The sequence below is a fragment of the Phoca vitulina genome, unplaced genomic scaffold (assembly GCF_004348235.1).
Source record: "Phoca vitulina isolate PV1807 unplaced genomic scaffold, GSC_HSeal_1.0 scaffold102, whole genome shotgun sequence".
NCBI classification, from domain to species: Eukaryota; Metazoa; Chordata; class Mammalia; order Carnivora; family Phocidae; genus Phoca; species Phoca vitulina.
The window spans coordinates 1973101-1987661 of NW_022589805.1; the positions used below are offsets into that span (position 1 = coordinate 1973101).

The window sequence follows — 14561 nt, forward strand, 5'->3', positions numbered from 1 at the left end:
AAAAAATTAAAAAAAAAAAAAGAACATGGGTAGACATACACACACTCACTCACACCCTTTGAACCAGTAATTTCATTCTTTGGAATTATTTAGAAAAAGGAAGAACAAAAATACCAATTGCTAATATCCTGTGTTAGCACTAACACTGTGCTAGGGTTTTTAACAAAATAGCAGCAGAAGCAGTAATAATATATAATGACAGTAGGCAACACTTATTTCATCTTCACTCTGTACTAAGAACTGTTCTAAGTGCTTCATGTTTGTTACTCTGCTTACTCCTTAAAGAGCCCTATATAGTCCCATTTAACAGATGAGGAATTTGAGGCAGAGAGAGATTAATGACCTACCTCAGCTTACACAGCTAGTAAGGGCAGGGCTGATATTGAACTTAAGCAGGTGAACTCCAATGCCTCATCTCTTTCGTTTTCTTCACCCACCGACTCCCAAGATTTGACTCACCAGACACGGAAATAGCCAGCTCAGCCTGGGAGAGAAAGTGACAAAAGACGACTTTTCAGCGGCTGGGACTACAGGTGTGCAGCCTGGTTGGAGAATGATATTGGGTGTGTTGTGATGCACTGTTGGAGGCTCATGCATTCCCTGAGCCAAACCAAGCCATGGCTACCTGGTGCCCTCCTGTATCTGCCAATCTTGGCTTCCCTATTTCCCCCATTCCCAGGCCTCCTTCATTCCTCCCTTTTGCACACTTTGCTTGTGGGCTTAACCTCAAAAATCATCCCAATAATCCAGGACTCCTGCTGGATTCTGTTGTGACAATAACACCCCTGATAGTTATCATATGATTCTGAATTGTGTTCCACACCAGGAAAGAGGAATATTGGTGTCCATTCAGATCAGTGCTATAGATCATTGCCCAACTGGAAATGAGCTGCTCTTCCCAGGTGTACAGTGGGCACTTTGCCTTAACCTTCAAAGCCAGCAGTGGAGGTGCCTGCCCAGTATGATAGTGTCACCCTCATCTTGCCTTTCACCAAGAGCCCCCACCTCCTTAATTTTCCTCTGTATGGTATCTGAGGCATTGTCCACTCTACCAGAGATGTCCTAAAACCTGCCATCCCTGCCAAAGAAGATGAAATACTCAAGGATCACTATGCAGGACAAGGTAATAAGAAAAGTAAGCAGTCACCCGCAGGCCCAGCCCCGCTGAAGCAATTACCAAATTCTTCCTCAGTTTTGAGATTGCAGTGGGCAGAGCAGAGACGGTAGTGGTGAAACATAAATTATGTCATCTCTGTGAGATCAGAGGTTCTGAGTATTCCTTCATGCTGTCCTTTTCATTTTGGCTCCGTAAGTACTGTGTCCTTTTAAAAAAAGTCATTGAACATGTGCACTCAAAGGTGACAGAGAAACCATAAGCTTGGGTTCTGTGTACAGTGCTCTAAAGGAATTGTTCATTGCTGGGCAGATTGGTGAGTGAATGAAGCAGGATGTAACAACCCAGGTGTAAATAGGTTCTGAATGTTTCGAACATTATGTTTGGAGAGCAGGGGTCCCATAATCAGACCCACCTGAATTCAAATTGCCTTTCCGTGACTTATTAGCCATATATCCCATTTGGGGCTAATTACTTCACCTCTTTGACCAAGCATTTTAAAAATTGGGGCAGTAAGAATCCACACTGTAGAGCTGTGCTGAGGATTGAGATAATGTTTAAGAATACCGAGTTTTTTCTTTAATCCACGGGATAACCGTGGGAGCCCAATGCAGGGCTCAATCCCAGGACCCTGAGATCATGACCTGAGCTGAAGGCAGATGCTTAACTGACTGAGCTACCCAGGCGTCCCCACTTCTACCCATCCTTTAAGACCTAGCTCTATGCCACTTCTTTTTAAGACCCTTTTCTCTCTTCCTTATGTTCTGACCTTATTCTCTCTGGATCCATGAGACATTTCACTATGGATACGTTGGTTATAGTACTTACCTCACTGTAAGATAATTGTATGTTAACAGATGAGACCTGTCCCAGAAAAAGAGACCTCTTATGTGGAGAGAGAGGACGGCCAGTGAGGTGTAAGCTGAATGGGGGCAGTGCAGGGAGGGAGTAGGCACACTGAAGTGAAAGATGGAGGCTCAGATTCACCATTTCAGCCTCAGCTTGTGTTTTGTGTCCTGGAGTTGGGCAAGTCTATAATCTTCCACCTAGGCATGGAAATTGCTTGGGAATGGCCAGGAGGAATTATGAAAAGTCAAGATTGCACAGTTAAGTTTCCCAAAAGATTGGGGGTGAGAGTAAAATCTGGTAAATGTGCTGGACCTCTAGTCTGGGGTGTGGCCTGCCCTGACCCTTGGTTCCCTGGGTTTGGCAGGAAGGATCGCATTTCAGACTGAGTCAGACCCCTTCGCCTGACCATGTAATGTAATCATTTATTGCACACCTGTGCCTGACAACACACAGCCTGCCTTGGTGATTTCCACTGATGATGATGTGCCTCATCTGTAGCAACAAGGACCCCTCCTTGGGGGGTAGAGGGGACTGTTCGAAGGAGCCCTCAGAAAAGGGAGCCCAGCAGTCTGGGCTTGGTCCCGCTTAATAGAGAACAGAGATGCAAAGTCATGGGGGTGGGCAGTAGAGAGCAGGATGGCATTCTGGCTAAGGATGCTGGGTTTCAAATTATGGCTTTGAAGCTGTATTAGGATACTACCAGCCCCTGTTAAAAAAAAACAACCAAATTTCAGTCCTTTAACACAGTACAGTTTATTTTTTGCTTCCTTAGCAGTATAGTGCAGCTGTCCCTGGTTCTCCAACAGCCCTCCACAAGGTGATTCGGGGATCCAGGCTTTTTCCATCTTATAGCGTTCCCCTCCTCTTAGTCCTCAGAGGGCCCCAGAAATATTTAGAAATGCCTGGGGAAATATTCATAAATGTTTTCAGAAATGCCTGGAGAGAGATGCACCTGCCTCGTAAGCTCCTTGGTCTGGAAGTGACTTGCTCTCTATTTGTCTCATTCCATTGGTGAGAACTAGTCACATAGCACCATCTAGATGCAAGGGAGCCTGGGAAATGTAGACCCTGACTGGGCAGCCATTTCCTAGTGGCAACTCCACATTATGGAAGGAGAAGCATGAATCTTGGTGAATATATAGTCATTTCTATCATTTATTAGCAGGAAGGTCTAGCGGTCCTGGTCACTCTCCTACCTACCTCTATGTGACCCTTTTGTGTTGCATTGTAGTTTTCATGACTATGTTCTGCAGTCCAACAAGAAGGAATTTGTTGGAATGGGGCTCTCAGAATCTATAGGAAGGGAGATGAAAAGGTTGGAAAGAAGCAACAACCAAACTAGCTCTGGAGTTCTGGGAAGCAGGAATATTCTCATAGCAGAACTGGTCTGGGCAGAACCCTACCATTCATGGGATAAATATACCCCAGCCATTTGTTTCTCCCTCATGTCACTGATTCAAAAGATCTCAAGAGAGAGGGGGACAGTGCTTGGACATATGTACATCCCCATTGTCCTGGGGGGATTGAAAAGACACATCCAGCCTTGTGGTCCTCAACCTTATCTGCTCATCAGAGTCATCTGGAGAGCTTTAATGAATACCACTGCCTGGTCCCCTCCCCACATCAATGAAATCAGAATGCCTGGCGCCAGATCCTGGACAGCAGCCTTTTGTCCAGCTCTGACTCCAAAGTGCAGCCAAGGGGCGCCTGGGTGGCTCAGTCGTTAAGCGGCTGCCTTCCGCTCAGGTCATGGTCCCAGGGTCCTGGGATCGAGCCCTGCATCGGGCTCCCTGCTCCGCAGGAAGCCTGCTTCTCCCTCTCCCACTCCCCCTGCTTGTGTTCCCTCTCTCACTGTGTCTCTCTCTGTCAAATAAATAAATAAAATCTTAAAACAAAAACAAAGTGCAGCCAATATTAAGAATCATGGAATCTGCCCTTTCAATGTCTGAAGTGGGAAAAGGGCCACTTCAAGTCACCTCCTTACTGAGACCACACAAAAATGTGGGGGAGGTGGTTTTTTGGAATGGAAATTGAGATTTTTTTTTTTTAAAGATTTTATTTGTTTGAGAGAGAGAGGAAGAGATAGAGAGAGAGCACAAGCGGGGGGGCAGGGAGAGGGAGAAGCAGGCTCTCCACTGAGCAGGGAGCCCAACATGGGGTTCCATCCCAGGACCCTGGGATCATGACCTGAGCCAAAGGCAGATGCTTAACTGACTGAGCCACCTAGGCACCCCAGAAATTGAGATGCTGGGCAACCAAAAATGGTAAGTGTTTATGTGCCCAGAATGTGCCTTGGGGTATGACTTGTGCCCTGCATTCCCCTCCCCAACATCAAAACATTCAAGGTCAATGTGTGTTTTCCTCAGCTTCTGCTTATTCCTCTGTTCTTATCCAGGCATTATGCCTGATCACCTCTCCCAGCCTTATGTGCATTTTCACCAAGGACGCATAGAGGCAAGAGTTAGGGCTTTTTAACCTGAAGGAAAGCATTTCCAATTATGGGATTCCAGGCACCATGACCATGAAGAAAGGAGATACTGGGGGTGGGGGGGTGAGGAGTCCAGAGATGTTTCCATAGCAATTTGAATTTTACCATAAGGGCTTTGGAAGAAAGGGCTATTACAGCTAGGGCACCACCTGTGCTTCTCTCCATCTGTGGCTGATGGTTAAGAAGGAAAGGGAACAGATTTGGAGGCAGGCCAACCTGAGCTCACATTCCTACCCTGACTCTTAATTGCTACGTTGTCTGGAAAAGATTCCTGACTTATCTGGGCTCTTAGTTCCCACAGTATTGATAAAAGGGTGATAATAACCCCTACCTGGCAGAATCGAGGATTGAATGATGGAGTATAAACAATGCCTGATACATGAAGTGTGCAAAACTAATGTTAGATCCCTTGTCTCTTTGCTTTGTGTCATTTGGAGTCACTCAGCCCAGCTTTGCTCTAGATCACCAATCTGTGGGGAAGATATCATTAGGAAGATGGGTAGAATATTTGAAAGGATTGGCAGGAACTAGTTGGTGTCTAAAAGCTTTCTGTCCATTTTTTTTTTTAACTGGAGAAAACTTGGAAAACATAGAAAAGAGAAAGATGAAAATGAAATATCCAATTTTACCTCCTGAAGAAAAACACCACTAATTGTTTTTGGTATTTCCTTCCCACATTTCTCCTATTCATGTTTTAACATAATTGAAATCATGTACTGTATGTTGTTTATATTCTGTTTTTTTCCCCTTAATATATAAGCATTTTCCCATGTTATTTCAAACTTTGCTTAACCATTACTTTAATAGAAATATAGTTCTCCATGAAAAAGGAATGACTCAGTGAGCTGAGTCGGTCCCCTGTTGTTGGGCAACTAGGTAGTTTCCATTACAAAAATGTTACAAAGCATCCTTTTGTGCCACAAACATTTGCTGTATCTCCAGTGTGTCCTTAGGAGAGATTCCCAGGAGCAGAGCTACTGAGTCAAAGAAAAAGGAGGTTTTTAAAGATCTTTATCTACATTTCCAGATTTCTGATCTAAATTTGAAAACAGACCTATCTCAGCTTTTTATAACTTAGCAACCTGACGTTAAAAAGCAACAGGGCTCTCTGGAAGGACACACAAGTGGCAGCAACTTCCCCCTCACATAGGATCTGGTAAGAATGGGCTCAGGAAGCCCTACCATCCCCCTACCCACACCAGCCCAGCCTCCTGTCTGCCTCATAATTAAGCTTCAGATAATGTTTGTAATCTCTTGGTGTTTTCCGGCATGTGTCAGAGTGACTGATGGGCTCGTCACAGCTCAGACACCCATCATTCCCGCGCTATAACTACTTTAACCTTCCTGATACACCAACTTCAAGGGCAAACCAAGGGCAGGGATTTGTCAGCCCCTTCCTGCTCACCCCCCCCCACCACAGGCGGCTTTTCCTTTCTTCTCCCTGCCCTGCATCCTCTTGCTCTTCTCAGAATCATCCACAAGATAGACCTAAGGCAGTTGTTCAACACCATAAGTAAAACTATTCTTAGGTTACAAGCTGCCAGAATTTTGAAGCGAGTGCATGTAAATATTTCATTTCTGACAGGGAGAGTTATTAAGAGAAACCTTGTGCATTTTCTAGAAGAATTTTAAGAGACGTTTATTCATTGGACATGTCTGGAGCCTACGGAATTTGGTTGGGGGGGTTGGTGAATATCATCTGTGAATGGGTTCTTTCCTTTTTTACACTCACATTTAAAAATCTGGGCTGAGTTCTGGTGGCTCAGTGGCTGAAACCAAGTCCTGGGCTAGAATGGAGGAGAGGGATGGCGGGGAGAGAGGAAGCTGCCAGCTTTAAAAAAAAAAATACCCCTTTGGGTGGTCTGTTCACCGGCTGTTCCATTAAGTGCAGTGGAGCTTAAAATACCAGGTGTTAGGACTGCTGCTGTTACAGTTACTACACCAAACTCACTGAAATGACAGCCATCTGATCTCCATCTCCAACTCCATACCAGACATTCCCATGAATCCACACCAAAGAGGCAGTGAGATAGATTTTTGTGTCCATTTTCCAAATGAGGAAACTGAGGCACAGAGAAGTGAAGTAGCTTTCCCTTGGCCATGCACACTGCTTATAAGTGGTAGAGCAAGTATTTACAAAGCCCAGGGATTTCTGATTCCAGAGCAACCCATATACATTTTACCAGCTGGAAATCAAATTGAGCTCCCATGAACATCATCACTTGACAGTAAATCTGGAGTGTCGCATGTAGAGATGCACAAAGAACAGCACGTGGTTCTGTGAAAGGACAGATAAATTCACCGTTTACTGTGTGCCAGGGACCGTGTCAAGCACTTTTGAATATTTTTTTTTTTGCTTAATTATTAAAATGATCTTGTAAAAACGTATTTTCCCCATTCATAAGTGTACAGTTACAGGTTTGGGAAGGATAAGTACCTTTTGTTGTGATTATCTATTGCTGTGTATCAAAGTACCCCAAAACCTAGTGGCTCAAAATAGCAGCCATTTATTATAGCTCAAGATTTTGTGAGTCAGGAATCTGGGCGGGGTGTGCCAGATATGGACTGACTGAGGTTTCTTGGTGTCATTCAGCTGCCAGACGGACAGCCTGGAGGGTCCAAGATGGCTTTTCTTATGTGGATGGCACATTGGCCAGGGAGGCTGGAAGTTTGGGCTCAGCTGGGACTCTCTATCAAAGTGTCTCAATGTGGCCTCTTCCCGGTGGTCTCAGGGTAGTTGGACCTCTGACGTGGCAGCTGAGGGCACTCAGAGAGGGTCCCCACAGACAACAGTAGCAGCTGCCAGTCTTTTAAGGCTGGCCCAGAACTGAAACAACATCCCTTCTGCTGTAAGCTATTGGTCAAGGTAGTTTTAGAGACCACCCAGAGTCATGGATTGGGAACATAGACCCCACCTCTCAGTGGAAGAAGTACCATAGAACGTGTGGCCAATTTCAGTCAGTACATGTGCCCAAGATGACATACTAGAAAGTGGTAAAAACAGGTTTTGAACCCAGAACTTGACTCCACAACCATGCTTAGAGTCCCTAGTCTCCAGGGGATTCAACTTTTGTAGATAGAACATTGCAGGGACAGATGCCAGTGTTTACTGTTTAAGAGATAACATGGAACCAACACCACGTTGGGGGTGGGTAGAGAATTTCCCTATTCCCAGTTTACAGAGAAGTAAACTCTCTCAGATGAGGAAAGTGATCTCAAAGCCACTCAGCTGCTGAGTGGCAGGAACCCCATTTGTCTTATTCCACAACCCAAGCATGTCTCTGCTTTATTATTCTTTGACAATAGCACTTGGAAGTTATTCTATGTAACCAGAGAAAACAACCCAGAGACTCAGTCAGTTCAAGTTAAGAGTTGACTCAATATGGTGAAGAATTCACAACCTGTTGCTGGCCCCTTTGGTCAAGGTGACTAATAAAATGTTTCCTGTTATCCCAGAATAGATCATTAGGATCATAACTGAATACAAAGGAGTGCTGAGCATCTCTTACACTTGAAAGAGGGCCAAACACAAGGGCCCAGATACCTCCTCAGGGCTCTGTCAGAGGGACAAGCCAGCTCTGTTATAGATATAGAAGCAGAAGATCAGAGGATTCAGGGAGAGAAAGGAGAATTTTTCAGTGTCAACCTGAAGAAAAGCTGAACTCTGAGGGGATCTCTTGTAGATATTGGGGAGCCAGCAATAAGAGGACTCAGTCTACTCATGCAGCTTCTTTGCTGATGGTCCCTTTCTGCTTATTCGAGCAGAGGAGAAAACAGAGAGTGGTATGGAGGAAGGGAACAGCTTCAGTCTCAGCTTTGCTTTTGTAAACTGACCAGTGAGTCTCCTCTGTGTCAAGAGGATGCCACAGAAGACCTGGGTTTGAGCCATGTAGCTTGTGCACCCAAGAACACCAGCTGCAAAGTGAGGGGACCTCAGCACCAAGAAACTGTGAGCTCTACAGACCGAATTAATCACTAGGAGAAATTGGAAGAGGTTGGATGGAAGTGTATTTTCTATCAGGGAATCATGCAGAGGGGTCTTGGGCAAGGCAGTGCTGTAGTGAAGAGGTGTGGCCAGGCCTTGCTAGCTCTGCTCTATAAAACCATCTTCTCCTCTGACATATAGCTTGACCACATACATGTACAGACACCCTTGCCATTATATGTGGCCACATGACTGAGCTCTAGCCAGTAGAACATGAGCTGAAATGCATGACATTTTTCTGGGTCTGGTTCATAAAGACGACCATAGTGTTCCTCCATGTGTTCTCCTCCTTCTGGCTGGCCGGTATGAAGATGATCATGGTGACCTTGGAAGCCACATATTAAAGATGGCAGAGCCTCTTTCAGCCTGGGTCTCTGAATGATGGTGTGTAGGAGAGCTGGCCTCTAATGTGTTCTTCCACCTAGGACTGTTACGTTGTGTCAAGCCATTACACATTTGGTTGCTGCAGCTTCAATGTCCCTGGCAAATACAGGAGGGCTGCACCCACAGGCTTCCCAAAATCCACTTGTGCCCCATGAAGGTATCTAGAATCATAGAGACCTGGGTTCAGTTCACTGCTCTAACAGAGAAGTAATTTAGCCTCTTTAATCCTTATCTAGATCCATTTAAAGTGAGCTCTACCAGTCAAATGAGCTAATAAATTCTTTTGTGTCTTTAGACTATTTTGAATTGTTTCTATCCCATACTACCAAAAAAGGCCTGTCTACTACTACCCCTGCAAAATTAATAGAGTGGTACCCCAAAATGTTCAGCACTGAAGATTGAATAGTTTGGAGCAACAGAGCCCCAGATGGTATTTGGGCATCTCAGATTCAGGTGCTTAGGAGACTAAGTGGGTGTGCCTGAGGAGTGATCTTCCTTCTATCAGTTAACTCAGTCCTGGTATCTGTTAATCTGTGGGAAATCCCAGGAGGGAATCCATATCTCCATTGTGTAGGCATAATCCCTTCATGGGTTTTGAAGGCAGTTTTGATGTCTGATCTGTGTTCAAACCCTGCCTCTGACACTTTATGGTGTGGAAAGGAACTTAGCATTCCAACCTCAGCTTTCCTAGCTGCAAATGTGGCAGGAGAGCCAGCTCCTAGAGTCGTGGTGAGGATCTCAAGGTAATCATGCACATCAAGTTTCTAGCACAAGCGAGGAGGAAACCCTTAATGTCGGCCTTTGCAATTTCAAACACATGTAGAGAAATGGAAGAAGAGGAAGGAAATGATTAAAGGGATGGGAAATGGCTGGAACAAAGCTTTAAGGAGTGTCCTGCGGGGAGTTTCCGGCATCCCTTCTGTGCCCTATGCTGGTGCACAGAATGGCTTACCTCAAAGATGGCTCTAATCATTATCAGCCCCTGCTGGAAACCCTGTGATGGCTGCTGCTGACAAGATAAAAGCCCAATGCCTTAGCCTGGCACCTGCAGCCCCTACAGAAACCTCATTCATGCAGCTGGCCTCTGCAATCTGTTCTAGGTGCCCGACATACCTCAGCAGATCATAGATGGGCCCCTGAGGTCTGTGGGTGCCACATTCCTGAATAAGCCCTGAGCTATGTGTATTAGAACTGAATCTAACAGAATTAGAACTATAAAATCAACCCCCAATGCAGTATATAAAGGGTTCTAGTAACTTTCACCATTTGCTTTTCCTATATTTATCTAGTATGTGGAATTATAAATCCAAGTATGATTTATCTCCATTTGGCCACAAGCCCCACCACTCCCTATCATGAGCATATGACCCAGCTTCTACTCTGTCATATGAATGGGTGAGAGCTGTGCTTAGTTCACTCTTCAATGAGAAAAAGAAACCCAGCACTTCTCTGAAGTCTCTTATTAATATTGAAGCACTATAAAACTTTATTTTTATCCTATTTTAAATTTATGGTTAGCTTGACAAATAATACGTGGATACATTCTCAATGAAAAAATTTCAAACAATTCAGAGAAAGTTTGAACTTTCTTCAACCCATCAATTCTCACTCAAGTTCCAGTTTCCTCCTTAGAGGTAGACCTTTTGTTAGCTTGATGAGTATCCTCCTGGACATTTTTCAGACATATATCTATGTGTGTGCAGGGAGGGAAGGAGGAATGTATAATGCATATAGACCTTAGGGTTTTTGTTTTTTTTTTAGAGATTGGTACAATTTTATGTGTCCTATTCATTTATCATATGTGCTGTACCAGTCTTTTCATGTCAGAACACTATGAAAAATATAATATTCTAAGTGTGCATAGTATTTCATAAAATGGATGTATCATAATTGGTTTGGCTTAGAAGATCATAAATTTGGAGTCCAACAGCCACATCCAGACTACATATGTATTTTGTTTGGCCAGAACCATATCTTGCTGTTCTAAATTAAATGCAATAGCTTTAGGTAGAGTAGGCAATCTCTAATTTCCACACAGGCCCCTCCATTCCCTATTATCTTACAGGCTGCCCACTTTATACATTTTCTTCTTTTTTTTTTTTTTAAGATTTTATTTATTTATTTGAGAGAGAGAATGAGATAGAGCATGAGAGGGGGGAGGGTCAGGGGGAGAAGCAGACTCCTCGCTGAGCAGGGAGCCCGATGCGGGACTCGATCCCGGGACTCCAGGATCATGACCTGAGCTGAAGGCAGTCGCTTAACCAACTGAGCCACCCAGGCGCCCCACTTTATACATTTTCATTACTTCCCTGGCCCCTGTGGGCGTTTGTGTGTTCAAACTCAGTATTTCAGCCGTTCTTTTATTTGAGGATGTTTAAAATTTTTTAGAAATGTATTGTTATCACAAACAATGCTGCACTGAATGGCTGTATCCATGCCTCTCCCTGTGTGTAGATTTATCTAAGGTCGAAGTAAGAATTGGATTTACACAAAGTTAGTGAGGAGACACAAAAGTTAGAAGTTAGGAGAAAGACACAGGGTTAAGAGACGCACACTAAAATTATGAAGTGGAGAAAATCCAAGTCAGCTGAGAACCGTGTTGCCCTTGTGCTCTGTGAAGCTAGGATGGGCATACTGCTTAAGACCTGTAGCTGCTGAATAGCATGCTACCCTTCAATTTTCCCATTGGTTTTCAACAGGGAGATGTGTGTGTACTTGCACACACACACACATGTGAGATTGTGTAACCAGGGCATCTGTGGCGAATTGCTTGGGAATCAGATGTTCTCCCAGCCCCGGCTCTAATAGGGCTCCAGAGCAGAGAGCAAGATCAGGGAGGTATGATATTCATCATACCTTGGAGCCTTTCTCCAGGCCTGGCCCCTGGTTTCATGGTTTGGCAAGCCTCAGGCCATGGCTAATGGACTATCTTGGCTGAGGTCAGTTTGAAGGTTGGCCTCCTGTTTAGGAGGCTAATGATGCGTGAAGCTGCCAGTGGGCAGCAAGCTCTGTCTGAGCTACTTCTGGGGCTATTGCTTAGGTGAGGGCTGGTCTGATACCTTGAGGTGAGTGTGGGAGAGGTGCTTCTGGGAGCTGGGCCAGTGTGAGCTACAGGGCCTGGTCAGCTAATTCAGGAAGACATGTCTTCCTAAGCACTTTGTTGGCGTCACAACTGTGAGCTGGTATTGATCCGTATCATAGTCAGTGTGGGCTGCTGTAACAAAATACCATACCCTGGGTAGATTAAAAAACAGAACTTTGTCACAGTTCTGGAGACCAGAAGTCCAAGGTCAAGGTGCCAGCAGAGTTGGTGTCTGGTGAAGCTTGTCTCCTTGGGTTATAGATGGCCTCCTTTGTGTTCTGTCCTCATTTAGCCTTTCCTTGGTGCATACAGGTGGAGAGAGGAAGCAAAGGGAAACTAGCTGTGTGATATCTCTTCTGATAAAGGCACTAACCCCATCATGTGTAGCCCACCTTCATTACCTCATCTAAACTGAATTACCTCCCAAAGGCCCCATCCCCAAATATCATCACATGGGGGTTAGAGCTTCATGAATTTTAAGGTGATACAGTTCAGACCATAGCAGTCTGGTAGGAAAATATGACTTAGTTTGACCAAGTCAACCTTGGATATAAGACAGAAAGTTGCAAGACAAAAAGTTATCAGAAAAAAAATCTTATCTGCCCCTATGCATATTCTGAGCCTATATGAACAATGGTGAGTGGTGTCTAAATCAAATCCTTTTTTTTTTTTTGCTTGCATAAATTAACCCATTTATTATAGGCTAGCAATATTTCAAATGGTGGAGCTTCTGCTGGTCTTTCAACTGCTTCAGTCCTCTGATGGTGGACTTTATTGTGACGGCAGAAGTGGTGTCGTAGGTCCCGGTACCACCAGCTACAGTTTTCATGTAGGAACCACAGTGCCAGATCCCCACAGCTCGTCTTTTTGTCTTCGTTTTGCCACAGAAAGAACAAGTATAACTTGGCATGCTGGCTTATTTCAATCTTCTTCAACATTTTCCCGAGGGAGGCTCCATAATGGGTCCTGTATTTACCGACGATTCCTTCTTGGTGTGTTTAGCCATGTCGCTGCAAACTAGGTTTGAGCCCAGAGAGAGAAAATGGGCTGTGGGTAGGAGCCGTAAAGTCTATATGATGTTATCTTGGGTTTTAATTTAATTTCCCTCCTTAATAATGTTCTGGGCTTGGAAGAATTAACTTTTCTAAACCCCATGTTCTCCTCTATGAAATGGGAATAATAAAAGTTGTTCTGGGGAGTAAATGAGACAGTAAGTGTAAAGTTGGCACAATGCCTGGCACAATGTTTTATTTCACAATATTTTGAGGCATTTTGAAAACAGAAAGCTACGGTTGCTATAGTTTGCAGTTTTACCTTCCCCTAACACTGACTTGAAACTTTAAGGGAAGAAAAAACCCTCAAAAATGTCTTCAATGCCTTTGCTTTTTCAGTGTTCATTTAATCATTATCAATGCACGGGCATTGCACACAGCCCTCCCCCTTTTTTTTTCCTGGCAAGATGGTTATAATGTGTTGAAAATATTAATTATCTTCTTCACCTTATACACAGGACTGGAAAAAACAAATCTTGTTGCTGTACTTGGTAGAAGAAAAAGTACCTCTGTGTGTGTGTGTGTGTGTGTGTGTGTACACATCTGTGTGTGTGCGTGTTGCACTCATCGTCCCCTTGGGTCATAACAAATTATTGATGCCAGTTCCTTTAAAAAGACAATTAATCCAATTTCCTTCTTGTTGAATCAATACTAATGTCTTTTTTTTTCTTTAACTTTCAGGTTTTGACAAGCCTGGCTGCCAGCAAAGCTGAGGTAGGAAATGTGGTTTTTCTGTCTTTTTGGTGGACATTTTGACATGGTTTCCTTCTAAGGTGATGCAGTGAAATGGGTATCCCAGCTGTGATCTGCTCTGTGCAGTCTCCTGGTGGTTTGGATAGGGCATTGTCAGTTGGCTGGTTTCTCTGGTGCTGTTTGGGGCTGACCAGGTAGGTGTATACTGGGTAGTCTGGTAAAGATGGTTGGTGGTTTCAAAGCCAGATGTCCTGTTTGCTTCTGTCTTGGTGACTTGAGAGTCTGTCTGTATATACACATTATGATTCCAACTTCACTAAGATAAGCCCTTGCTTTGGCAGTGAGACCTCCATCCATCTCTATGCCCTTTTTCCATCTCCTCCCTCCTCTTCCTTGCCCTCCTTGTCCTCTGGGGCATGAAGGGAACTGTGGCTGAGGCTGGTAAAGGATAAGAAAGACACTGGTCAGAGGTCATTAGCAAGGTGACCATCCTTGGGAATTGTATGTAATGTTCTTTAATGAATATCTCCAAAATACATCCAGTGCCATGGGGCAGTTGTGCTCCCAATCCCAAGTTACTATGGGCCTGGACCCTGGCCTCAAGAGACTGGGTTCTGTGTGGCATTGTGCATCACTGTAACTGCTGAGACTCACTCTCCTCATGTGCCCAGTGAGGATAATTACACCTCCTTTGGATCTAGCACGTGGGTGTGGAGGCAGATTCTGGCAGGGATCTACAAAATACAAGGGGACACCATTGTCAAAGGGTGGAAACTCCAGTTGAATGTCTATATCCGTGGATATGATAGCTTGGTTTGCAAGTTTTTCAGGAACTGTGATGCATTAATGGTGTAAATGTGACTTTGGATGCCTAGTGAGGCAGGTATTTGGGAAGCAGGTCTAAGGGAAGGGGA

General features: G+C 44.4%; 1 protein-coding gene across 1 annotated transcript in view; it reads left to right on the forward strand.

Annotated features, from left to right (window-relative positions):
* LOC116627809 overlaps positions 1–14131 on the forward strand; it is a 497289-nt gene extending 483158 nt beyond the window's left edge. The window contains exon 3 of the mRNA XM_032397740.1: positions 13636–14131. Within this exon, the coding sequence (XP_032253631.1) occupies positions 13636–13710 (75 nt within the window). The 3' untranslated portion in view covers positions 13711–14131. The remainder of the gene's footprint in view (positions 1–13635) is intronic.
* The last annotated feature ends 430 nt before the right edge of the window (positions 14132–14561 follow it).